Raw genomic sequence first — 27,482 nt, forward strand, 5'->3', positions numbered from 1 at the left:
GCTTGAGTTGGAAGGGACCTTAAAGATCATCTCATTCCAAGATGGAGTGATGCCCTGCCCCTGCCATGGGCCAGGACACCTTTTACTAGACCAAGTTGTCTAGAGCCCCTTCCAACCTGGTCTTGAACACTTCCAGGGATGGGGCATCCACAGCTTCTCTGAGCAACCTGTGCCAGTGCCTCACCACTCATACATCTCTTCAGCTTAGAAGAGAGAAGGATGGTGGGTTTTCTATCTGTGGTGGTCCTGATTTCAGTGTGAGTATTGTGGCTGGTTAATCACTTTATAAAAAGAAGAAAAAGGCTTAATCAGATTTGAGGTATCTGAGGCGCTTGCCAGTGTTTTGAAGAGAAACTACTCTAGAAAACTGTGAAGACCACACACATACACAGAAGTAAGGGTCATATAGCAACTTGTGCTTTTTGGCAGTGGTGACTTAAGCGTGGATCCTCAAATGCAGAATGTCTGAGCCCCTGTGCCTGGGATGCGGTAAGTGACATGGCAGATGTGTAGCAGGAGTTCATCCAGGATTTCTTCCAGCTTAGACTGAAATTAGAATAAAAATCTTTCTTGGCTGAAAAGGGGTTGGACTACAACCCCAGTTAAAACTTTGGAGGTCTACAGATCTGTCTAAAATGATGTAAGAACATCGTGACTACAGGAGACATTTGATCATATGAGTGACTGTTTTGGACTGGCTTTTAAAATCTGTTGAGGGGATAGAAATCTGTCCCTGTAGGTGGTATCTTTCCGTTCTGCTTAGATAAAGACTTAATCCTCAGAGGCTGATTATGTTCAGGCCGGGGATTTGGCTCAAAACCCATTTTGGTGCAAAAGTGCAAGAATTTTGCAGGTTCTTTGCAGCCAGGAACAACTGAACTATAAGCTTATGAAGAGCTCAGCCAAGCTCCCATTAGTGAAACAGCAGTGGAAGAAAAATTTATACATGAAATTTGACTTTGTTTCCATTGAAGTCAAGGCATTTTCATTCCAAGAAGAATAGGATCTGGTTTTTTTTTCTTTTTACATTGGAAGTGAGTGTCACAGATTTTTGAACTCTGTGAAGCATTGTTAGAGATTTTTTTTTTTTCCCATTTAGTATAGTCTCTTCTTCCACTTTCTGAATCCTTTTGTTTGGCCAAAAGGATTATTGATATTGTTATAAAAAATATATATGCTACACTGAGGGGAGGTGGTGAATTTTTGAAGAGCTAAGTAAACTGACATAATTGCCAGAGCACATTTCTATATCAGTAAAGGCATCAGACCAAAAATTATATACACAACTTTAGCTACAACTCAGGAGAATGTTTTTGGGATTTCAGAGTTGGTTTTATGACAGTATAAATTTCATGGCTCCCCTACAAAAAAAAAAAAATCTGAAACCATATTGTTTCGTTTTATGTTGCCTGTAATTTTTGTGTGGCAAAGAACCAAAACATCCAGAGGAAGCTGTATGTTTGTTTGCCTTTTTATTAACAAGCTGTTGGCTAAATAAATTTCCATTGTTGAATGACTAAGACAGTCAAATATTTACGATACAGATGTAGGGCAGTTCCTTTTAAAAGCTGTGTAAGAAACACCTGGCCAAATGACTGAACCTCTCGTAAACAGAAATTTCTGGGATTAATGATCAAGGATTCTGAATAATTGCAGGCCCTAACTCTTAATGAGTGTCAAATGTGCACCTGTTTGCACCTCTTCATAAATATGTTGCATGGAGGATGTTCTCATAGGTGGTTATTTGTACTGTAACTTGAGGATCACTTTTCCTGCAGTTCCATATTATTTCACACATCTGGGCATACCATTTGCACAGCAGGATGTCAGTGCTGATATTCAGCTGCAGTCAATGGCCCTACATATGCATTAAATCAGCTCCCTTGGCTGCACTTAAAAATTCTTCTTGTACTTTTTGCTCTGTATTAGACAACACGATCAACTGTTTCATTTGTCAGTTCTTCAGAATTCCAGTGATTCTGAGATGCCTCCCATGCCAGCTAGCACATAACATCACAGCCTAAACAAAGGCAGAGGAGTTTGCACTGGCAATTTAGTGTCTGGATTACTATTTTTTAGCTTTTAGTGGATTTGATACCACTGCAGGGAAGTGACCTTGGGGGAGAGGTGCTCTACAAATCACAGTCCATGTCTGGCAAAGAAATTTGCAGAATACAGGCCTCAGATACTCCTTCCCAGCCCAGTCATCGTAGATTGTGCTCCTCTGATCTCCTGTGATGCAGTGATTGCTGGGGTACCTGTGCTAAGCCGTGCCTTTGCCCTCAAGGTACTAAGCAGGCTTAGAGAGTGAAAATCCCTTGTCTACACAGGCCCTGTGGACAAGGTTAGTCCAAGGCTTTCTTAGGTGTTTGGGAAAATTCCATCAAGCATTCAGATTTGTTGCAGGGAGAATATGCATATATGCAGCGAGTGTCACTGTGCAGAGGGAGCTGAGTGTCACCCTGCCCCTGCACAGTCACAGCTCACCTGGCTCTAGGGATCTTCAGAAATTGAGCAACAGAATACAGGGTTGTGAGAATCCAGGGTTGTGTTGACTCATCCCTGCTTGAGTCCTCAAGACAGAGATGGAGTAGGGCAAGACCTCTTACTGACAGCTTTCTTGAGTGCAAAGTAGCAGGACAGCAGCACTGTGAGGAGGTTTGGTTTCAATATTATAATGCAGATATGCCAGAGAGATGAAAGTGAAACAAGAAAATCCAGAAAGGACAGCCAATGGGCAAGCTGCTTGCTGGCAAGGAAACTAATACATGGGACATTTAGTGAGCTAAAAGTGGTGGCCCTAATCCTCAGTTTAGGATTACAATAAATGAGTGGTTGAACTAAAAATCAATAAGGTGAAACTGTCACTTAGATACTTCTGTAGTGACTGCCTAAATCCATAAAAACTTCATCTGTTGTCAGATGTGATATGGGATAGCCTGGGGGTGTGACTTTCAGAACAATCGTAGTGCCTTTGTCCACATCTCCTTTCCTCTTTGTACTGGGAAATGTACTTTACTTAGCTTACTGTACTTTATAAAACTTGCAAAATACTTTCAATCACTCACAATTCTCACAACCCGTGTAAACGTGAAAATTATAAAAAGCATACACAGGTCCTGATTTTGAAAATCAAGCATAGATGTGATGTTGACAGCTTATTGCTGTCCAGCTGCTCCAGAAAAGCAGCAGCTGCTGTGCCTCACTGCCTGCTTCTTTCCTGGTAGGTGCTTTATGATTTAAATCACTTCTTTGGGTGGAGAGAAGCAGATCTCTCTAATTCAGCAACAGCCATTTGCATTGACTTGACACTAAGAAATAAAACCAACTGAAAAAGATCTCTACAAGGATAGAGAAGAATAGGCTTAACTAATAAAAAGCTACTGAAAGCAAATTAAAAGAAAAAGACATAGTACTTGGGTTTAATTCTCTACTTAGGAATATAAAAAACATACATGCAGTTTTATTCATTTACAAGTAAAAAAGCTAGTAGGTGAGGTTTGTTTGTCTTTTTAAAGGCAGGTTTTGATAATATGCATTGTTTATAGATCTAAATCAGAGAGCAGCATCCATGTGGGCATTTTAAGTGAAGAGTTAACTGTCATTACATGAAATCCTTTTGCCTTTTTTGGCTGGAGAAGAAATGCTTCCAAACTCCATGCAAAGGCAAGAGGAGAACCAGACTATGCTGGTTAATATTTGTGACTCTTTATGCTGTGTGCTTTTAGCAGAGTGGCATGGCTAGTGGGTAGCTTCCCTCCACCCCCAAATCAGATTATCTAACAGTTAATCTGTTTTGTTGATGTGCTGAGCAACAGCAGCTCATTCAGGAACAGACACAGGGGCTGGAGGGGGGAACTCTTCTGAGAGCAGGCTGTTTCAACCTAACATTTTCTTCTTAGTGATTTGTAGGATTAAATTTCAGACAGTTGCCTGTGGAACTTGGCATTAACAGCCAATGCATTCATCACGTTAGCTTTTCTCCTCAACTTCCCTTATGGAAAAATATAGAGCTGTAGTTTCAACATCAGTCTTCCTTGACCAGCTTCTGTGATTACCCTTTTTCATCACTTTTTAATACTGACCAAAATCTGGGTGGTTAAATCCACAGTCCCATCATCTTTTTTTTTTTTTTTTTTCCCCCCAGCATATAGAGAATAGTTCTGAAATGAGCAGGAATTGATCTGTGGTACTGTTACCTCCTTCCTTTACAGACAGATTATTATTATTTCTCAGCATATGTGTGAAAACCATCCCTAGGTAGCAAGCCTATTTCCTTCTCACATAGAGGAAAGACGGAAATATATGTCTTGTTTTGTAAACATTTATTGCAGAGTCTCTTTCTTGTTTTAAGTCCATTAGTCTGTAGATCTTGCTGTGGCTCCAGAGTTCCATTTTATACAGTGCTTGGTAGTTTGTGTGTCTGAATAGTGAAGCCTCTTGCATTCATATTTCTCACTTTTCCTGACAGAAAGTGGGGCAGGGAAGACATAAGTCTAATTAGAGTGAGTGAATCTGTGCCTTGTACGTGCTGCTCAGAGGCTTTGCTGTCTCTTATCCATATTACTGTGGCAGCCAAAGAGCACATCACAAGGGCACCCTGGTGTGGACCCCGAGTGCTTTATCTGTATAGATTACTGCAGTGTGTTCGTGCAGGGTGGATCCAGACTCTGCAGCTCCAGCTTTCACAAAGCCTCCTCACAAGGGGAAAACAAATGATGTTAGCTAGCAGGCAGCAACTGCTAGGAGGTAAAAGGCTAATGAAATCAAGAAAATGTACAGTTCTTATAGGTTGCAGCAAGTGCTGTGGGAAAGGTGAGAGATGGTCAAAGCCTTATAATAGGCAGTACAGATAACCTTGCCTTTTCCAGGACTGTGGTTTGCTTCTCTGTGAAAATGGTGTAAGAACACATTTTGACATCGCAGAGATGACATTTCAAACAGCACAGACAGGGCTGAGCTAATAACAGCATAGGGCACAAGCCAAGAACTAGACAACCCTGTGCCTTCAGCTCAAGCTATCCTCCTCCTCCACAGCTTGCTTCCAAACATTGAATGATGTAGGGAAACTCACTTTTCAATTCTGTATCTTAAAGCAATATATGATTTTTACCTGTTTCTGTAAACTTGGTTGTGAGTGTCTCTGGTGTATGGCTGGCTGGAAATGAAGGGCAGGAGTAAGAGATTTAAAGAGTCTGTGTATTCTCCCTGAAGGTATTTGAAAGATGTGTAGATGTGGCACTTAAGGCCACCTGTTTAGATTTGGACTTGGCAGTGCAGGATGAATGGTTGGACTCAATGAATGATCTTAAGGGTCTTTTCCAACCTAAATGGTTCTGTGATTCTAGGATAACAGGAAACCTCAGTGAGAAGTCACAGGGTCATACTTTGTGTATTTCATTTGGGAATGTTGTGTATGCTTAGTAGGACCTGCTAAACTTGTCCCAAGCACTGTAGGGAAGCTTCTTGTCTCATTATATACCCATGTTATTGCTACCTGGATATTTCTGTCCATGGAGTGTATAAATTGCAAGGCAGGGCTGTGGGTAACCTGGGAGCCACCACAGTCAGAAAAGAGTCCCTTAAGTGACTGGCTCAATACAGGTAGATTTTTAGCTTCTAGACAAATAGCTTGAAGGGTGAGGAGTAAACCTTCTCAGTCTGTCTTCATAGGTGTTGATCTGCCGTGTCCTCTCCATTCCATTTCAAAGGATGGCAAACAACTGTGTCTGGACCAGCCCAGGTTCTTGAATCATCCCGTTTGTCTGTCCTCTCTGAGTTTGCTCTTTTCCCATGTTATTTTTTGGTTATGCCCTGTGTATGACTCTAGACTCCTGCCCCAACCCTTAGTCCTGTTGTAAATGTAAACTTTTTCACTCTTCTTTGATTATCATTGTCTATCAGTCTGTTTCTAAGTCAGCATCCCATTCTGGAGGGTTTAACACCTTGTACAGTGCCACATGGTACTCAGTCTCAGCCCTCTAATTCAGCAAGCAGCTCTGAAACAGTGCCAAAATAAAGTATCTGTTTGGCCCTATGGTGTTCAGGCGCTAATTTTATTTAATTTTCTAGTTTAGGGTCAGTCTGCGTTAGCCCAAGACACAGGATGCAAAAGTCTTCTTTCTTTACTGTTCTAGGTTTCTGTCTCTTTTGGGTCAGTTTCTTCAGTTTCCTCTGTTAGGCTTGTGTAACTCCATAAAACCAGTGAGCTTTTGCCATCAGAGCATTTGGCTAATATTGTATGCCAAACAAAGACATTTTGAAGATTAACTATCTGCCTATTGTGAGTGTGTAAACACTTACTATTTGCCTATGTAACAAGTTCTTTTAAGTGGTGACTTTTGACAGCTGCAGTTCAATTTTACCAACTGTTTCTTTCTAAAATCAAAGAAACAGTTGGACTTGATGATCTTGAAGGTTTTTTCCAACCTTAGTAGCTCTATGATTCCATGACAATATAGGATAGCAAGAGCACAAATGGATTCTATGAAAATATAGGACAGCAAGAGCAGAAATGACACTTTTTAATGTAAACAACTTGCTTGTAGGGAGTTAATGAATGAAGCAACTATTGAAAAACATAGAAAGCATTGTATTATTGACTAGAAATGTGAAGCATCATGCATAATTCAAAACCAAATCCCCCAGGAAAAGTTCACATAATGTACATGAACTGTTGAGCGGTTTAATAAACAAGGAAACCAAAACGGGCAGCATTTACCGTAATCCAGACATCTTGTTAATGCATACAGGTATTTGCAGCCAAGGGAAAAACATGGCATTTAACACTGAAGTGTTTCTGAGTGAGAAATAAGATAGGGAGTTGATAATACCACTGTGGTTAAGCACATTAGAGCAATACAGCTGTCTTTTATTCCTAAAACGCAAGAAAATTTTATCAAACCTCTGAAACCTTTGCAGATTCACTTTCCCAGTCAGAGGTAGTGATACAGGAATTTCTGAACTGAATATCTGCAATTGCTGCACTCCAGCAGTATTATGTGTTAGTAACTACAGAACCCATTACCAACCTGATAGCAGTTGCCTGATTTTCAACTAGTTTTGTAAATGCTTTGTAATAGTGATACAAGAGTTCCAGTTCCTTCTGTAGTAACTTCTTCGTGGGTTCTTGACACTACAAGGAGCTCTAAAAACTTGGTGTGGTAATCAAAGCTTGGGTGAACGAAACCTTGCTCAAAGTTAGGATGTGTTGCCATTGATCCATGGAAGTCCCTTTGCATCATTTGGCCCCAGATGCTACTTTTTTCTCCACAGCTAAATCTGAAATGGGAATTGTCATCCCATCAAAAGGCACTGATGTAGATCTTCAATAGGATAGCTGAACTGCTCCCTTTTCTTGGAGGGTCCTTACTGCCCTTTAGCATTTTGGGTAGCACTCTTGGTCAAACTATCACCAGCTTGCACAGGCTGCAGGTTCCAGTGAGCAGCAGCCTTGGAATGACTGCAGTTTGTCCGGGGCTAGGTGGAAGTCAGCTTTTGTTTGTCTTCTGTGCTCTGTTTTGTGCTGTCTAATCTGCCTGACATGGGAGAACTGATTTGAAAGCTGCCCACAGTACTTCCCACTAAAATGGAGCCTGAAGTAATCAGACTGAAGAGAACCTTTGTTTTTGCATGAAGTTTTTTGGTGTATTTCTGGATGGCTGTGTACCTCCACATATGGGGAATGAGAAAATAATGGAGTGACATAGATTTCAAACCTCAAGGCCAGTGTGGTTCTGCTGTGACCTCTGATTATGGAGATTAAAAAAAAGTATTCCATTCTTGACTTTTCTCTCACTTCTTGTAAACAGATAGGTGTTGACTAGTGTGGTCATTATTCCCTGTGGGCTTTCTGTAACCACTTTTCAAATAAGTCTAGACTGAGATGAACAGCTTTGTGGTTTGGGACAGCCCCACAGATTTTGCCTAATGACAGTGAGTGGATTGCTTTGGAGGGCATTCATCCTTTTTTGTTTGTTTGTTTGTTTTTAACCAAAGTTATCTGAAAGTGAGGCCACTAATCGGAATGAGTCAAGTGAGCTCCATTTATTGTGTGAAGAGCAAGACATCTGCGGAGGGTGAATATCTCATCTTTTTTGACTGTAGGAAGAGCCTCAAGGTAGCTGACTGGTTGAGTTGAGGTGACATTAATTCCATGTATGATTTTAAATCAGACCACTCATTAATTTGGATGGGAGCACACCTGAGCACCTTTTTACTTCCTTTTCTGGGCACTGACTCATCCAACCTGAGGCATTCTGTGTTTAGTGCATTAGGCTTAACTTTTCTGTGTCCTTTCTTACCTTTCCTCTAACATTTAGATTGCCATATTCAGGTTTTGAGATGAAGCTCACAAACAACTGATCCACAGCAGTGTATCAAGCAGAATGCATTGTTTCAGTGGGTTTTTTCTTACCTCGATTGTTTGGGTTTTGTTTGGTTTTTGTTTGTTTTTCAGGGGTTTGTTTGTGCTTGTTTTGGTGTTTGTTTTTTTCAAGTACTCTTCCATTAAATATTTTAAGGAATCACCATGATGTAGCATGTAAGTGCTATAAACTGGTAACTGAGAGAATTATGTAAAAATAGCGTTGGAAGGCTGTTGCTCTCCTCTTCAAGGTAGGAGCAACTGTTGTTATGGGGCACAAAGGCTTAGTTTGCATCTTTATTTACTTGAGTGCTCTTACTCACTGTGACCTTTCTGCACTGAAACTTAAAAAACTTAAACGTTTTTCACGATGCTCCAGGATTTTTAAAAAGGCTAGGTGAACTTACTGCATTTTGTTTGTAGATGGGATGAATCCTGCCTGAAATGGCTGTGCCATATGCCTGAGACTCGATCTTACACTGTTAGTAATCTGATAGTGCTTCGTAGAGTGAAGTAGTAGTCTGTCTGCAGGGAGGAAAGGAGGTCTAAATGAATTCACTAACAAACCTGAAATCTTCATTAATATACTTTGTTTGCATCTCAGTGCTGTGTAGGAAGAACATTGAAAAATCACCACGAAAACTCTGGATAAGGGAACCATTTCATTCAATTTTGTGTCTTTTTTATTCTTTCTCATTTGGCTTCTGGAAGTGACTGTTCAGGTTTAAAGTGTCTGGAAGTATATTTTTGGCATAGAAGACCTCTATGTGTTGACTTTCAATGTACAAATCTTCGAGACTGCCAGGCTTGCCTTCTGGGGAAATGTTACATAATTGAAGTGTCACATAAAGTGTGTTGCTTTTTAACTGAATCCCTTTAATGTCTTTGGTATTTCCCTCTTTTATTTCTGAAGTTCCTTCATTTCATGTCATAAATAACACTGACCTTGCTGAATGCCTGCCCATGGATCGCTTGGAGACTGGGTGAACAGAAAAAAAAAAGGGAAGTGAGAGATTCATTCAAACTTGACATTAATGGCAGCAAGTGGCATTTAAAGGCATTGCCTTTAATACTAGGAACCCCAAAACATTTACAAGAATCATGAAACTGACATTCCACTTTAAGGCCAGAATCAGAAAAGCAGAATCAGAAAAATTAGCAGGCAAGACTGAAGGTTAACGGTGCTGCTGTCTCATAACACAGAGATTTAAACACCCGGGCAGAGCACACAGACAGCAGCACTATCACTGTTAAATGTGTATATAATACAGTAACTTTGCATTAAAAAAACCCAAATAAACATATCCTTGTATTCCCAGAATTGTCATCCTTCAGGAATGTGGGCTCTCAGGAAATCCATGAGCACCTCAGGCGGGCGCAGCTTTGATGGGAAGTGACCACAGGCTCCTTGATTGCTGCTGCCCTTGCCTTGCCTTGCTGCCTGCACTGGTGGTACCTGAGCCACAATACCACGACTTATGGGGGTGCAGAATGATGCCATAAAAGCCACAGAACTGTGGTTTTGAGCCTTTTACATTAACTGTTGGAATAACGTTGGGGGTTTCTTTTGCAACAGCTTATTGTGAAGTTTGTTTTACATTTCCAAATGAAGTATGGACAGAATACCTATTTTCTTCAAGTACTACATGAGGACTAGATGTTTTCTCTGCGTGGTGATGACTCTTCTCATGAAACCAGGCTAATCCCTGGGTAACAGATAGAAGTGATGCAGTAATTTCTCATTAGAGCAGAGTACCCCCCCATGGGGCAGGTAATACTGTCTTATTTCTTGGTTTTGTTTCCAGCCTTTGCTTAGTAAATGTCTTGAGAGCCTCTGAGTAAAGATAATTCCAGGAGAAATGCACTAGAAGTGTTTGCAAAGAAAAATGCCTGAAATAAAAATGTTGGCTGTTACTTTCACTGAAAGAGGTTATTCTTAGCTGCCTTGGTGGTCCAGATAGTGGTTTTAAGAAACACAATATTTTCTTTGTCCAAAATACCAAAATACCGAGTCATGTTTATATCCTGCATATCCTAGTGTGGTCAGAGATCTCTCAACCTAATTTGAATTGTATGTTTTCTTATATCTGCATCTCCAGTGCAAGTACTTGAAAGGCTAAGGAGCCTTAAATGTAAAAATAAAGATTAATTTCCCCCTATCATGCAATTATGAAGCACAAAGCTCTATAGAATTTGATAATAGGAGCATAAAAATAATGGCATCTTTGAAGAAATGTAGAGACCTTACATCTGAAAGGCACATCAGAGCTATAACCCTTTTTTTCTCATCATACCCATATGCTTTTGACAGTGGGAAAAGGATGTGCTGAGTAGATGAAGAGGGATTTCTTGGTCTGCAGGGGAAATGTTCTTCAATAATTATAAGTCCTTTTAAGTAATTATTTGGAAATAGCATCTCTGAGATGAAACTGTGGAATTATTTTAGCCAGAGCATGACTCCGGCATTGATTCATTCAGATGCTGTTTAAAGTGGCGTTTCAGAAGCCTGCAGTTCTGCTTTGCTGAAAATGAGAACCTGGAAAATGCTAGGATGTATTTCAGGATTTGAAGAAAACATTTTACTCTTACACCTGCCAGGATATTCGGGGCCCCGTTCCCTTTCTCCAGGATGTCTGTAACTTCCATACATAATCAATAGGAATTGCTCATATCCTGTGCTGGGAAAATAAGGCCTGTAACCCAGTCTATGAAAACCTGTTGCGTAAAGAGCAGTGTACAAATAAAAATAGCCAGCTTTTTCAGTGGTGGTAAATATTTTTCCTTCTCTTCAGTAGCCTTTCCATAGCTGACTTTAGATACAAAATGTCCAGTTCTGCCTTGGTTTTAGCCAGAAGCAGATTTATTTTCATTTCATTGTGGGGAGAACTGGCTTTAAGGAGAAAAGAAAAGGTGTGTGACTTCTGAATGGGAGCATAGACCTTTCCTCTCTGATTGTAAGGTGGGAAAATAAGGTTTATGAGGGCATTTGCTTTTCATATAACATAAATGCAGTTCTGAGGTGTTTATATTATTGTTATAGAAAGTTGTACATTAAAAGGTTTTTTAAGAGAAGTTGCATATTCAAGTTCCACATAGATTTTATAACTATAAGGTCCTGGAGAATAATTGTTTCTCTGTGTTGCATTAAAAAGCATTCCAGTGACTTTCTGCTTGTGAAATCAGGAAAGATAAACACTGTGACTCTATAGAAGTATAAATATTTTTCTCCAAGACATTTAGACTTTCACATTCTGTTGAGGATTGTTTGTCTTTTTTTTTTTTTTTTTTTTCCAGCTGTAAGAAGGCCTGCATATTCAAAACATTTTCAGGCTTGATGTGTAGTTTTAGCTAAGGGTGGGTGTATCCTGAAGAGCTTGAGGTTTGGTGAGCAGCGCCAGCTACTTCTGAGTTCACACAGTTCAGTCGTCTGGTTGAAACCTGAAGAAACACTTCTGTGTTTCATTTGTGGAGTTTTTCTTTTTCTTCCAGTATGTTTTTGTTTGTTCTGTTTCTTGTTTTGAATTAGGCTTTCTGTGCTGAGCTCAAGTTGGAACATCACTTTATGAAAGATCATGTGTGTTTTGTAGCGTGCAGCTCATGGTGCCTCCCTGCTCTCCTTCCTGGAGCCAGAGGTGGCCGGCTCAATAACAACCATTAAGGAACTCATTAGCGAGACTGTCACGTGTGAACAGCAGCGTCAGGTGATCTTGAACTTCCCATCAAATAATCTCATTTCATCACTCAGGTTGCTTTAAGCCCAAATGCAAATGGGAGTTACAGTTGCCAAGGCCGGCATTGGTGACTGCACTAAATAAACACCCGCATGTAAACGTCCTTGTGAACCCTTGTTTGGACGTCTGCCCACGGGGAAAGAAATCCAAGAAAGTTCAAATTTTTGTAAAATTTTGTTCTCATAATAGCTTAAATGTGGTTGAAATTACACCAGTTAGGTTTACCATCTCTGTTTCACAGCTTCAGGGAAGCTAGGGTCCCATGTAAGAAATCACAGAGTGATTTTTGCATTTTTCTAATCTGACCTGTTTACTAAGTATAATCCAAATTTCAGTCAGCATTCTCCTCCCAAAAAATAATTTTTCCCTGTCTAATCACCCTCACAGTTTAAAAATCTGTGATTTATTTGTGATTTATTTCTTCTTTGTAAAGACTACCTTAAGACTCCAGCTGTTGATTCTAGCTGTGCCTTTCCCTGTGAACACAAAGGCCCTCTTATTCAGAGCATATGAACATATGTGGATGTAAATATATATGTGTATACATATAATCAAGTCACCTCCTGGTCCTGTTTTCAATAAAGCTCCTGAAATGCTTCAGGTCTCCCCAAAATGCTTTCTCCACAGCCACAAGCGTTTGTGTTATTATGCTCTTCCTCTCAGTTGCTCTTTGCTTCTGCTCATTGTTTCCTGTTGATAAATCCCAGGGTTGTACTTTTCTTTGCCACAGGGTTACCCTTGAACTCTACCCTCATATGGCACTCTTTATTTTGATTGGCTATTCTGTCAGACTTTCCAGTTTTCAGTCTTCTTTTTTTCTTTTTTTTTTTTTTTTTTTTTTTTTTTTTTTTTTTTTTTTTTTTTTTTTTTTTTTTTTTTTTTTTTTTTTTTTTTTTTTTTTGGTCTTTTCTCTTTCCCATGCTTATTTATTTGCCTAGTTTGGCTTCCTTGTTCCTAGAAACACCACCCTGCTCATAGGAGTGCATTAGAAAATGTGTATTGCCGACGGTGATCCCTGGCAACCCTCCCCTGCCATTCCCTCGGCTTTATTGCACTATTTCTTGTAGGAAGCAGCCTCTGTTGTGGTACATGATTGGGCTGGGTTTTCCACAGGAACATTATTAGGTATGTGCTGGGAGTTACACAAAGCAAATGTAAGAACAAATGTATCAGAAAATATTCCTTATTCTGTGTTGAGTGGAGTCAGAAAGTGGGACTTGTAGACTAGTGCGTGGGTAAGTTGGGGAAACCAGAGCCACATTCCCAGCTCTTGCTTTTTCTTTGTGACTTGGACACCTTGCCCCACTCTCAGCTGATAGTATTTACCCACCATTAGAGCCACTGGAGAGAGAAGATGATGATGTTACAGCTGCGGAGAATAATATCCAACCTTTCGGTGGGATCAGAACCAGTTGTTTCTACTAAGGGCCAAATCCAAAAAGATCATAGAATCACAGTATGGTTTGGATTGGAAAACAGCCTTAAGGATCATGATCATCTAGTTACAACCCTCCTGCCATAGGCAAGGACACCATTTATACCAGACCAGGTTGCTCAGAGCCCCATCCAACCTGGCCTTGAGCACTTCCAGGAATGGGGTGTCCACAACTTCTCAGCTGACAGTTGAATCAGTCATGCAGAGGAATATCAGCTAACACCAAGGCAGCTCACTTGGGCAAAAGAAACCCCAAACAAAACAAAAATCTAGCTAAGCAAACCCCTCGCCAATCCATCATTTTTAGATGGCTTGTTCTCAGTTTTGTCTCAATTGTTCTTAATTCTGTCTTTGTTCCTGTTATTCTGTCATGTTTTTATCATATATACTTGCCTGTTGCTAAATTTTGTGTGTAGCTAACCCTGACATCGTAGTTAAAAAGGAGTTTATTGCTTGCCAAACCTTTTCCATGATGTGAAGAGAGGCCCTGGGGGTTATATTTTACTCTAAAAGCTCTCACTTTCTCTGAAGTTGATGTTCTTCAAAATTATTTTGATCTGTCTGCATTGGTGGAGGTAATTTAGCTATGTCAGTGTGTTCATCATGTAGGAGAGACCTAACATCTATCTTCTGCCTGATTTTTTTTTTCTAATTAGACATTTTAAGTGTTGTTTACCCTAAGGGATTATAGGGACAGCTGGAGAATTGCAAAACTGACAGTGTTAGAGACTAATAAAATAAAACTTGATTTCTTGAGAAAGGAGATAAACTTTATTACCCAAATAATATATTTTTGCCCTGATGTTTGTCTGATTTATGCTGATATTGCCTTTTTTCTTTCAGTGTATATAATAGGACCCCAATTTTAAGCAGCTTATGATCACAATGTGCAAAAATGCAGGCCAAAGATTGGGCAGCTCTGTCCCATCCTTAGATGGAAGGTTTCCCTGATAAGGTTCTTGAGCAAACAAGATTTCTTCAACAAAAACAAGACAGACTTTATTATTCCTGTTTATGTCTGAGGTAAAACGACCTAGGACAGGACCCTCTCTCTTTTGAGATGTTTGCTTGATTTTTGTTTCTGTGTTTAATTCAGGGAGTCACTGGCATTTAAATAGCTCATAAACAGAGGATACAAACATGCCCCCCTTGTTGGGGTATGGCCTTCACGAGGCTGGGGGCAGTGAATAAGCCTTCTGTGACTGAGTTGGGTGACATTTGGGGGGAAACGGCTGACACTGAGCTGCATGATTCCCTTTCTTTCCTTCCTCTACTTCTCTTGCCTCAGCATGCAGAGGGTGACTTTTTTGTCATCCCCCCTCCAATTGGGAAGGCATGTGGTGCTGGTTGCCTGCTTTGCAGGCAAGATGTGGGGCTGTTGCTGGAGTGTGTGTCTTTCCAAGAGCTGGGAACACATAAAGAAAAGGGTTACTTGAACTAATTCCAATGTACCTTTGTAGTTTTCTGAATAATTTTGTTGTCACTGATGAAAGACAAATGAGGGCTAATGCCACATGAAAACTCGACTGCTGCTTTTGCAGTTGGTACAAAGACTTGTGGCCTCAGTCATCCCTGTGACAGTAACAGGAGGTGACAGATAAGGTGTTTCAGGCTTGTGGCCACAACTTACACTGACCACGAATGACTGAAGCCTTTTTTCTTGCTGGAAAAGTCTTTAAAATGGCAGCAACTAGAAAAAATGTTGGCAAACATGCCACTAATAATCAAATCAAACCCTAATAATCAAACCTATCCAACCCCAAACGGAAAAGTATGTTGAAAGATAGGGAATGGTTTCCATATGAGGAACGTCTGAGTAAGTAAGTCAGGGATCACTCAACTTGGAAAAGAGATGACTAATGGCACATATTTTAGAGGTCTAGAAAACTCCCATAAAAATCTAATGGCACTGAGGGATGCTCACTGTTGGAGGGTTTGGAAGCATGTCATTGATACTCTGCCTCAGATTTGGCTTATTTCATTATGCTGATGTGTTCCTCGCCTACTGCCTGAGATTCAGCTGATTTGTCCTTTTGTTGCTTTTTTTTGGTTTTGTTTGTTTGGTTTGGGTTTTTTTTACCATTTCCCCCCCTCTTTTCTTTCTCTTTCTCCATTTTAATTTGTTGTTCTTATCAGTGATTTTTAATCCCATCCCCCTGCACAGAGTGATAAAAGCAGTTAGTGTTTTTGCATCTCTGGCAAAGTTTTACCTGAGTAAGGAAGGAGGAAATTCCCTGAAGTAATTTTACGAAGTTTCCAGATTGCTGCTCTGAACCTGTTTCTTGCCCAGCTAATTCAGGGTCACTTGAACTGGAACATGCCCAGCAAATGTGACTTAAAACCACACCAGATGTGCTGTGCTGCTTTCTAGCTCTTTACTCTTTCAGTCGTCTGTGCTTTTTGAACCGCAAACCACCCCAGCCCACGCAGAGCCGCTAGAGTTGTGTGTGGCTTCAGCCAGAGCTGTCTTAATCTCCTGGTTTGGGGATTTTCATTCCTCTTCTCTGGAGAAAAACAGATGCTCTGTAAGGCTTCTCTGACTGGCAGGTTTGATGGTGCGGGAGGAGGATGGGCACAGTGCTGCCTCTCCAAGCAGCAAACAGCGTCACCGCATCCCCTTTTCTCCAGTCTGCAGCCCGTGGTATCCCATCCTTGGGTCAGTGTGGAATCTGGAGCACCTTTGAAACTGGTTGGATTTGCTCTGGGAACTGACTGCTGTAGTTCCAGTGCTGGGGACTGGCGATGAGAACAGTGATTAAGAAACCCCCATCTGGTCCCTGTCCATTTCCTTTAGTGAAGAGTTTTCAGCCAGAATTGTAGATTAAGCCTCATGGTCTTAAAAGGGTGCTTAGAAGCTGTGTTAAAATTGTTTGAAACATCATTTTGCAACTTGGACATTTCAGCTGAAATAGTGTTTCTGCATGCATGTCCTTCTCTCCCTCTCTTTTTTTTTTCCTGTTTTAATAGCTTGGAAAGTTCCTAATTATTCTTTACTCTCCAGGGTCAAATGTTGTTTATTTTGCATATGGGACTAATGTATTTTAACACTCCCTTTCACGTTATCAGTAAATGGGCAGGATTTGTCAGTACATGAAAAAAAAAATCACTGATTCTGTCTCTAAGTTTAGATTAGAAACTGCACAATCATGCATTTAATAATAATGATGACTAATCTGCATAATAATTGCAGCATTTTTCCTGTGTATAGTCTCATGCTTGCTTCCTAATTTTCTATGTGTTTCCAATATCCTTTGTCTGTGAAGTTTGCTAAACACAAACAGCACGTAACTCTATTAGCAGGTCACCAAGTATGTTATTTAATTATGCAAACAACAGCTTCAGTTACCTACAGAGTCATTTAATTGTTTCCCCTCCTTTTATCTTTGAGAATTCCCTGCATCTGTGCACGCCTGTAGGTTGTACTTCAAATGAACATGTTCATATTTTGTTGAGGCATGGGATTAAGGTTTGGAAGGAGGGATTTCAGGTCCCTAAAAATGTACATATTTACTCCCGTTCTAAGGGCACCAGGCACAGTCAGTAGTTTGTGTTTTCATTGTACTCTCTCCTGACTACATAAGATACTATTTAAGACATATTTTCTTTTGGCACAGTGCCACTGAAGATAGCAAAGCAACTTCTGCTTTAGGCAGTGGGTGTGTTTTGCCACAACTCTGAAAAGGTTGTATTTTACTAATAAATTATCCCTGTAGCATATTTTGCTCTGAGTTGGAGCATATCTGAGCTGTAAGGCCTGCATGAAGGAGTCTGGGTGGCCACCTTCTACATGAAAAAAATCATAAAGCATCCCAGTGCAAAGTCCAGAACAGAGAACAAGTGGCAGATGCTACTAGCAGTGTATATACAGTTTAGAAATCGAGAGAGATTTCTAAAGCAGTCCTCAGTACAAATGATTCGCAGTTATAATGAAGTACTATCCTGGTTAAGCTAACAGTGTCTTAACAATTTATACCTTGAGATCTGAGAAAACCTCTCATAGAACCACCTGTTTTCTGTAATTAAGTGTGAATAAGTATCACTATGTTCCTTCATTAGCATTGGTTAGTTCAGCAGACTGATGAGCTGACACTGTGGGAAAGAAGCCCAGGAAATATGCAACTATCATGCTGAATTTGATTCTGTGAGCTTTGTAGCTGTTCACTTCTTTTTCCTTTGCTGCAGTTGCTGCATAAAGTCAATATATTCTGAGCTCTTCCAGCCTTTGCGAGATCAGCATTGATTACAAAAACATGAACAGAAATTTCTTTGTCCCTAAGCAGCGATAAACAGTGGCTGAAGCTGCTTTTCACAGAAAAGATCACAGTCAGAAGCATCTTGCCTCTCCTGGTTTTAGCATCAAAAGAAATGAACCAAGAACAGCTCTGCTGGAGGTGGTCCATTTCAGGATAGAATAGCAAAATTTTATATTCCTTACTTAAATACAAGTCATTCACATGAGTAGGTCTTTTTTTCTCTACATGTCACTTAATTATCCTAGTAGATATTTGTGCTCCTTCAGTGAAACGTGTTTCCTGACAATAAGGTGGTCAAAAGCAAAAAAAACATAGTTTCTGTAGAAGTACTTCCTTCTTTTGCAAGTGGGAAAAGTGATGTAGGGAAAAGGTGTTGCTCCTTTCTCCATGGCTGCCTCATTTGCTTTTTAAAGGAAAACTGACTTATAGTTAAATGTTTTGGGAGATGGGCAGAGGACCAAGGCGAGTGCTAACGGTGCCAAGGAGAAGTGGGAAATTAGGGAGAGGGTAAGCTAAAGGAAGTATCTCTCTGTTTTATGACAGAGAAAGAAAACAATTTGGAATTGTGGGTGGGAGGAGATGAAAGCACCTACGTCATTGCCAAGCAAGGGCTCTAGAGAAAAAAAAAAAAAAAGATTATATGGTGAAATCTTGTGTTCTGATAACTTTAGTTGCTTGATATCTACAAACACAGGGCTATGTGCCACTATGCTGTGTTTGCTTCTGGCCTTTCCCTGCATTTTTTTTCCTCTCAGGCTAGACACCCTGGAAGGGGGTTAGCTTTGTATGCCTGGTGTGTCTCAGTTTTAGCAGTAGGAACAGAGAAGAGTCATGTTCCTCCTATCCTTTTTTGCTGGCAGTGCTCCTCCTTCACCTGACAGGGTGCAAGGGCAGAGGGGCTGCTGTGTGGGGGTACCTAGGGGCTGGCAGTGCCTGTGGGCCCCAGAACTGGGTGGGCAAAGATTTCTGCACACTATAGGGTGAAATCCTGCCCACAACCTCACCAATCCCTTGCCCTTGGTGACAGTAATGTGTTTCTGAGACAGGCACTGAGAGGAGAGGTGGATGGGCACATCTGCAGGACCCAGGTGTGATGTTCAGCACAGGGGGTGATGGTTGATGCAGTCTGTCTCTCCAGGTCAGCAGGAACACATCACATCTTGCTTGCCTCTGCTTTATGTTGAGTTCACGCCCCTGTGGTGGAACCTGAACGCTTGATGCTCACAAATGTGGTGCAGAGCTCTGAGCCACAAACCCACCCTCCTGCCTCCACACTGGAAATGCAATGACCCTTCTGCCTTGGGTCAGACCCTCAGTGGGGCTTTGAGAAGCAAGAGGCACTGACTGTCTCAGCCCCAGTCCTTTCTTGTTCATCACTAGTCGCAGAAACAGGTATGATTTCCCCACTCTGGCTCATGGAGGGACTTTCTGGCATAATCAGACCTGTTGTTTTGGTGTCATGACTTCACTTAACCCTTATTCTCTCCAGGGGAATCGAAACTTTCGTATTGCTCTCTGATGTTTTGAACAACTAGATCCTGTGTTTTAACCACTTATTTTCTCATATGATGCCCTTCCCATTTTATTCAGAGCCACCTTTTTGGCTTAAGAGTCTTAATTGAGGAACCTCACTTATAAAAACTTTGGACAACCTGATCTGTAGCTGCCCATATCTGTTATGAAACCTCATTAGAAATTGGTGTCCTTTCTAGTCCTCTGACACTAAGACAGTTTATGCAAGAGATTATAGTCTGTAGTGAGTTCACCTGTGATACATGATGTGTTGACTGTGTATTACTGTCACTTACTGTGTAGTGCCCTTTCCTTGCCAATTTTTTTTCAGTAGCATCATTTATTGATACTTCAATTTGAGACCAATGCTTCAAATGCCCATTTAGAGAAGAGGGAACAGTCCTTTTACCCAGTTTGGTTTCTTACTGTAATGCCTCCCAGTTTGCCTACATAAGTGTCTAGGATGTTGTTTAAACAATATTATGCTCCTCCTTCCCTGAAATGGATGAAGCTCAGAAATCAGGTTTTCTAAAATATTTGCTTTGATTTTCAAATGTTGGTTTTGAGTTCATAAAAACGTAATCTAAGCCTATGTTATTTGGTTGGTTTTTTAAGGAGAAAAACGGGTATCATCTGATATTCTGATCAATTTGTAATTGCACCACACAGAATAGAAGAACTGAGATTGAACTGTCAGTGGATGGTCTTAAAGACTTGGAACCCTTGTTGCAACTATGAAGATAGTAGTTCAAAGCCAGGTTGGATGGGGCCCCAAGGAACCTGATCTAGTGAATGGCAAGCCTGGGGGTTGGAACTATGTGATCTTTCATGTAGTTCCAACCCAAGCATTTCTATGATTCTATGATTCAATGATAGTAGAACAACTGATACGGTATTAAAATCCAATTGAAATGCCATCTGATTAACCTCTATACCATTTCCCATGTAACTTCATTGTAAGGAAACCAAACACAATTATAAAGCAGTACTGGTTTCAAAGAGATCAAGATCTGTAGGAAAAGGGAGTATCTTCTAACAACCAAACAGACTATTCTTAGCTATAGCTTAGACAGTCACAACTACAGCACTGTCACCATGGAGTCCTTTTCATTCTCTTCAGTAATAATTCTTCAGCCGAGCTGCTGTTCTAGGGGGGGGAGAAGAATTCTCTAAAAAATATCTGTGCTCTGCTCCGAATTAGCTTTAAAATGTTACCCATCATCCAGATCATAGCAGAAAATCCATTCGGAGAGATACAGGAAGCAAAAGGAGCTACAGCAGGAGAGCACTGGGGTGGTTGGCAGCACAGTGAGTCCTTGTGCGGAGCAAGTGCTGCTGAGCTCACAGGAAGCATCACCACCACTGCTGGCAGCACCCACGGACCGCAGGCTGAGCCTGGAGATGAGGCTCTGGAGCTGGGCACAGGTGGGATGTCAAATCATTCAGATTTGTTTTGCTTTCTTACAATAGCTGCTGGTTACTGAAGTGGATTCTTCAAAACGAAATTACTTCTTCAAGAAGTAGGAGAGTCGCTTAGGTTCTTGAACCTTCCTGCAAGGTTTCTATTCCTGGGCTCAGAGCAGGACTGAACAGTATCAGGACAATTTCTAAACTCTAAAATAGTTTGCATTTTCACTTACAAAATCTGGAAAAGGAAGTGCTTTAATGCTTGATTTTGATCTACAACATAAGAAAAACATTTATATCTTGATGTGATATCTTAGAGAAGACTCTGTATGCCTCTCAAATTGGAATTCTATTCAAATGATTCAGAGTATTTCTCTGACTGACTTCTGGATGTTGCCAAGCATGAGGAGTTAAACTGTCTATTCTAAGATGTGTCAGAAACACCACTTTTTAGAGCCTCCATCAAAAACTGACAAAAGATGAAAGCAGCAGCCCACCACTGCTGGGCATGACTGCTAATGAGGAGAGGACTGTGTTCAGTGTCATCCTTGACACTCCCAGAACAGAATCAAGTAATATCACAAGATTGTAAGCACAGCCTGCAGCCAAGGTGTGGAATTTATGTACATCTTCTGCATGTAAAATCTGTTCATTTCTTGTAAAAAAGCCTGAACTAAAGTATTTTCCTCTGTCACGAGGGAATAGATTGTTACCCCTGAAGTTTGCAATTTTTGCATAAAAGCAATACCAGCTGAAAAGTATTTCCATAGCCCAGTTCTGTGTGGAGAGGGAAGGTTTGGAGAGGGTCTTCCAGGTCTTTTTCCAAAGTGGACATCGATAGCTGTTGAAAGCCCTTGAATTCGTCACTGTGTTGAAGGGTGACTGACACCTGCTGCAATCTTGCTCTCCATCTCGCCTAATAATTCCAGAGCCACTTTTTGTAAGTGAACAAAGTAGCCACAGCTTGGTGCGGCTGTTGTGCCGTCAGTGGATGAGCCACAGAGCCACACATTTGGCCCAGTGACTGGAAAACAATCCGAGGCTGGATACAGCTCTCCAGCCTGGCCCCTCTGGAGCCAGCACCCATTGATGGCTGTGCCAGTGGCCCTGGATGCAGGACCCAGAACTGGAATAGCTGCCTGAAGATTAGCAGCACATTTTCTACACCCAGAAATAGGCAAATACACTTTAACAAGTTAAAGTGACTTAAATCATCCCAAACGCCTGTTAAGTTCTACCTTACTTATTTGGTTATTGGCTCATAAGAAGGGAGCACTGATATGTTAAATGTTTCTTAAGCCAAAAAAAAAAGAAGAAAAGAAAAAATATCCATTCACTGCAGCCTGAATACCTTTGATTTATGAATCTCTGATTCATCTTGACAGCTACTTAAAAATTCATGTCAAACTCTGCATTAATCCTGGCCAGAAAAAGAAAAGAAACATGTTAGGAAACCAGAGGGCCACAAAATGCATTTCCCACTGTGGATGTGTTTAATGAAAGACGTTGGTAGCATTTAACTCACCAGAGAATCATCAGTACATGTTAGTAGATACTTTCTCTGTTTGGACTCTACTGAGAAAATGTGTACTTGGGCATTAAAATGAATCTCTAACACTGATGTCTCATGACATTATTTCCCTTCTTTAATTTGTATGCTTTTAATGTATGTTGGAGCTTCTTGTATGAAACTGAGATAATACAAACATTTTGTTATATAAGGGAAAAAAGAGAAATCTATTACTTTTTTTAAATTTATTTTCTTCCCAATACTGAGCATAGTTGAGATTAAAAACACAGCTTAATGATATGATTGATAAATAGCATTCTCTATAATGCCTTGGAAAAATGGTCATAAACTTAGTAAAATGCCTGAAATTGATATACTCCAATAAATAAAAGCAGCTGCTTTCCTCTTGCAGTGACTGTCTTCTGCTTTGCATTTCGAAATGCAGTTTTATTTAGTATATAGCCATGGCAATTTACTTAGTGTCCTGTGTGTTTGAAAGCATCTTAAAAGAACCTAAGCTCACGGTGGCAGAGGTTGGGAGGCCCACTCCCTGTCAGAGGGATGTGAGGAGGACAGAGCAGAGAAGGGAGGCGTGTGGCTGCACTCCTGTTCAGAGCCAGTTATGTTTCCACCATGAACTAAAGCCAGAAAGCTGCACTGTTGCTTAATCAGAAAGGGCAGGTGATGAAAAACAGGAATGAGGTTAAATCTGTGCAGGAGATCACACAGCTTTTCTCCCTCTGTTTAATTACTTTGCTCTTAAACAAAGCTAGGACGTTACTGTGGGGAGCTTGTTTTAGTATTACAAAAATACCGATTTCAGAATTGAGCAAATGAATGTGATTATTTCCTTGCGAAATCTCATATCTCCAGAAATATATTAAAGCTATATTAACCGTAACTAAAGACAATTAAACATGTTGTTTAAGGTTTTCAAGAAATGCAGATTCAAGATAACTAAACAGTTAAAATACTACCTATATTTTCTATTGAAAACAGGTTTTTCTGTGTCTCTTTTTTTGTAGGCTATCAGGTAATATTCATACAGTGTCCCAAATTGTGTTGAAGATGATGTTAAAGGTCTGTACTGGACAAGTCAGTGGGTCTGAATGGCGGGTTTTGAGAAGAGTTGATTAAATTCGTTTCAGTATTTTTGACTGCAGATTTTTCACTGTGGTTTCTTTTTGGCCATGTGTAAGGTTGTTGCTTTGGTTTTCTTGTAGAGTGAACTTAAAATTTTTATTTCCTTTAAAGAAGGGAGAAGAACAAAGGAACCCATGTGGACAGCTAAGCACTGCTCCAGACAATTTGTCTTATTGACTGCAGGAAAATTACTGGCGTGGCACCAGTGCCCTTCTCAGCCACTTTGAGACTTGGCAAATTCTCCCTAGGCTGTTAGGGTAATGTTTGCATTAGCCTTTTGTAATAAACAGGGATCAGAAGAGTTGCAAAGCTAGATTTATCTTGACTGCTAAAGGTGGACTCTTGCTAGAAAAAAAATAAAGGTAAATAGCTGAAAATTATTAATGATTTATGGAAAAGGATCAGCAGAAAGGTTAAGTTTCTGATTGTGGATATCTAAAACTCTTGACTTGGCCAGACTGTTGATTTCCCCCTATTCATTGACAGACCTGTTCATAATCAGGAAAGTGTTACAGTGGAAAGTCTCACAAGAGGAAGAGTGGCAGAGTTTGCACTTCTACTCCAAGACTTGAGAGAGGAGGGTTCGGTTCCCAGCTTTGCAGCAGGTTTTGTGTGTGAGTAGCAGCAGTCTGTCACAGCTATTTCAGTACCTCCAGGCACCCAGCAGAATTTTATAGTTTCCCCCACAATTAGTGTTTTCAGCTGAACACCACCCCTATCTGCTTTTGTATATCCTAAGTCCTGCTAAACACCTTCTGATCTTTAACGTCCAAACATATTCGAGAATCTGGTTTCTACCTCACGGGGGTTTTAGTGAAGAAATGTCTGAGCTGGGCCATGAAGACTAGAACACAGTGCTGCCCTGGTGAAGCTTATATTGGATACCAGCTTGGAGAGAGGGGGATGCAGCTGGAAATGCAAGTCACCTCTCACACCTCCATTTCTGGCGGAGTGATCCCTTCCCACCTCCACAAATGTCCCGACACAGGCAGCGCTTTCTCCCCCTGCCAAAGTCAAAATACAGATAGCCATGGAATTAAAAACATGCTGGCTGATTTCCTGGGATTTCAACTGAAATTCTAAAATCCCACCCCAGCATTGCTCTCTGACTTCAGACACCCCCAGTGCCAGTTTGTGATCAGTTAATATGCTGCTGTTTCTAGCATGTTTCTGCATTACAGTACATCCTGTTTGTCCTTAGCTGCTTAGTGCAATTCAGGATTTGACTATTACAAAACATAGTTTAGGTGTAAAAATAGTCTACATGCTTGTTCCATGAAGTAGAACAGAATATCCATAATATTAAACCATAAAGTAGAGATAGTTTATTTGTAAGGCCAGAAAAAGCATTTAACGACTTGCTGAATCCCAAATCATTTCATACCATGTATTTCATGGACACAGGGGACATAAAATTATGAAAAGAAAATAGTTTCAGCAATGTGTGATGCAAGTAAAGTCAAACAGTGCTGTATGGAAAGGAAAACTGGTGCAGAGTCGAGGACAGATTGGTGGAGGGCCCTGTTCACAGGGTCATGGCTTTAGAAGGCTTGGCAAGTCTGTAGGAAGTCCTTGCTTCATCCCATTAGTGGGATTTTGCTGCCTCAGCTGCACTGACTTGCATCCTTGTGGGGCCGTGCTGCAAACTGTGTCAGAGGCTTATCTGGGCTGCTATAGCATTTTTTTGTGGAATTAAACAGTGCTCTTGACTTTAAACTTGTATCAGTTGGAGAGTCCAGCTCCCAGCAAGGGCTTCCAAATGCCTGTGTGGGCTCAGGCTGTGGGGAGCTGCTGGGGATATGCTGAGCTTCTCTTGCCCCTGCAGCTTTCTTCTCTTGCCAGCCTGGGGTGAGGGTAGCGATGCTTTGGTGTGCTTAGGTTGTGAAACCATGTGGGAACCTGTGACTGAAAGTATTTCTGATCTGAATGCAGAGTTGGGAGGGGCTTCTCCGACAGACTCATGACCCTGCAAAGTGGCCTGTGATAAACATGTACGGAATGTTGGATACAGCACAGCTCCCTTTCTGCAGTGTTTACAGCAATATCATCTAGATAAGCCTCAGTAGTGCTAGAAATCTGTGTTTATGTCAACCCATAAAACACATTTTATGTATCACACCAAGACTAGTGTATAGAAACAGGGTGAACCTTCACCTGATCCATCTTCTTACTTCCTTCTTGGTAAGCAGCTTTCTTGTTAGTGTTTTGACAAATTTAGACAAATTAGAGGTCCAGACAATCACCAACTGTATGAAGTTTAACAAGGGCAGGTGCCTGATTCTGCATCTGGGATGAGGCAACCCTGGGTGTATGGACAGACTGGGGAATGAGAGGCTGGAAAGCAGTGCTGGGAAAGAGACCTGGGGATCCTGATTGATGGCAAGTGGAATATGAGTCAGCAGTGCCCTGGCAGCCAGGAGGGACAACCATGTCCTGGGGGGCATCAGGCAAAGCATCTCCAGCCGGGCGAGGGAAGGGATTGTCCCGCTCTGCTCTGCACTGGGGCGGCCTCACCTTGAAGATTGTGTGCGGTTTTGGGCACCACAATATAAGAAAGGTATTAAGCCATTAGAGAGTGACCAGAGGAGGGCAACAAGGATGGTGAAGGGCCTTGAGGGGAAGCTGTGTGAGGAGTGCCTGAGGGCACTTGGAGGCTGAGGGGAGACCTCACTGCAGTTACAACTTCCTCACAAGGCAAAACAGAGGGGTAGGTACTGATCTCTTTTCTCTGGTGACCAATGACAGGATCTGAGGGAATAGCATGAAGTTATGTCAGGGGTGATTTAGGTTGGATAATAGAAAAAGGTTCTTCACCCATAGGGTGGTTGGGCACTGGAACAGGCTCCCCAGGGAAGTGGTCACAGCTCCAAGCCTGACAGAGTTCAAGAAGTGTTGGGGCAACACTCTCACATACCTGGTGGAATTCTTGGGGTGGTCCTGCGCAGGGCCAAGGGTTGGACTCCTTTTGGGTCCCTTCCAAACTCAAGGATATTCCGTGACTCTACGATTGCCTTTTGGTGATCACTTGTTTTACTTAAAAGTTCCTTTTCTCTCTCTGCCTGATAGGTTTAGAAGATGTTGTAGCAATAATGATTCCTGAACCCAAAGGAAAAGAGATAGTGAGCCTCCTGGAGAGGAACATTACTGTGATGATGTACATAACCATCGGGACACGCAACCTGCAGAAGTACGTCAGCCGGACCTCTGTGGTGTTCGTCTCCATCTCTTTCATTGTGCTGATGATCATCTCGCTGGCGTGGCTGGTCTTCTATTACATCCAGAGATTCCGCTACGCAAATGCCAGAGACAGAAATCAGGTGAGCAGGGCTGGAGTCACTGTTTTGTGTTTCTAAAAGATCCCTGTGGGGTTCAGCTTAGAAGTAAAAGTTGAGGAAGTTGTGAACGTGTGGAAAAAACAGACAAACCAAACCAAACCAAAACAAAAAAACCCCAGGAAAGTTAAAAGAAGATATATAGAGATATAAAAACTTCTGTGTCTGGGAAAAGCCAAGACTTCTGTCAATATGGATGAGATTCAGGAAAAAATTAATAATGTACATATAGCCAAGTGACATAGCAATGTGTATAACTAGCAACCCTTGAGATTACAATGATGACTAAAATACAAGAGAGGTATGTGAATGTCTGTGTGTGAAATAATGGTTCACAATAAATGAGGAAAGAACAGAATGTGTTTTCATTTTCATACTTCTTTAGAAGGGTCTTGGGCTTGAAAGGCAAACATGTCCATCTTCATTTAACAGTAATCACTGAACATATAAGTGCTGTAATGATAGCCACCAATGTTATTGAATGTTATTATTGCTGTTGGGTTTGGCATCTTGTCCAAAACCCTAGAAAGAGATAAAAAACCTGTAGGGCTGGAGAGAAGTCAGCAGTGGGAATGAGCCCTGAGCTCTGAATTTACTAAGTACTGTCCATCTTTACGGTAGTTCAGCAGGGAATAATAATAGCAATGATAATAATAAATTTAATCTGTTCTTGTCTGGATACAACTATCTCAGCATCAGCAGAACTGGAAAGCCGAGGCTTCTACATTTCATTCTAATGGTACACCAGAAAATGTTATCAATGTATGAAATCTGAGGAGATAACCATTTTAATG

The 27,482-nt window shown here is 41.0% G+C and overlaps 1 protein-coding gene across 1 annotated transcript in view; it reads left to right on the forward strand.

Moving 5' to 3' along the window:
• The window catches only part of RNF150 (ring finger protein 150), a 109,971-nt gene that overhangs the window by 40,716 nt on the left and 41,773 nt on the right, over positions 1 to 27,482 (forward strand). The window contains exon 2 of the mRNA XM_027885693.1: positions 26,423 to 26,673. Coding sequence (XP_027741494.1) covers positions 26,423 to 26,673 — 251 coding nt within the window. The remainder of the gene's footprint in view (positions 1 to 26,422; positions 26,674 to 27,482) is intronic.

The sequence above is a fragment of the Empidonax traillii genome, unplaced genomic scaffold (assembly GCF_003031625.1).
Source record: "Empidonax traillii isolate 1590-97213 ecotype Southwest subspecies unplaced genomic scaffold, ASM303162v1 scaffold170:size2694500, whole genome shotgun sequence".
NCBI classification, from domain to species: Eukaryota; Metazoa; Chordata; class Aves; order Passeriformes; family Tyrannidae; genus Empidonax; species Empidonax traillii.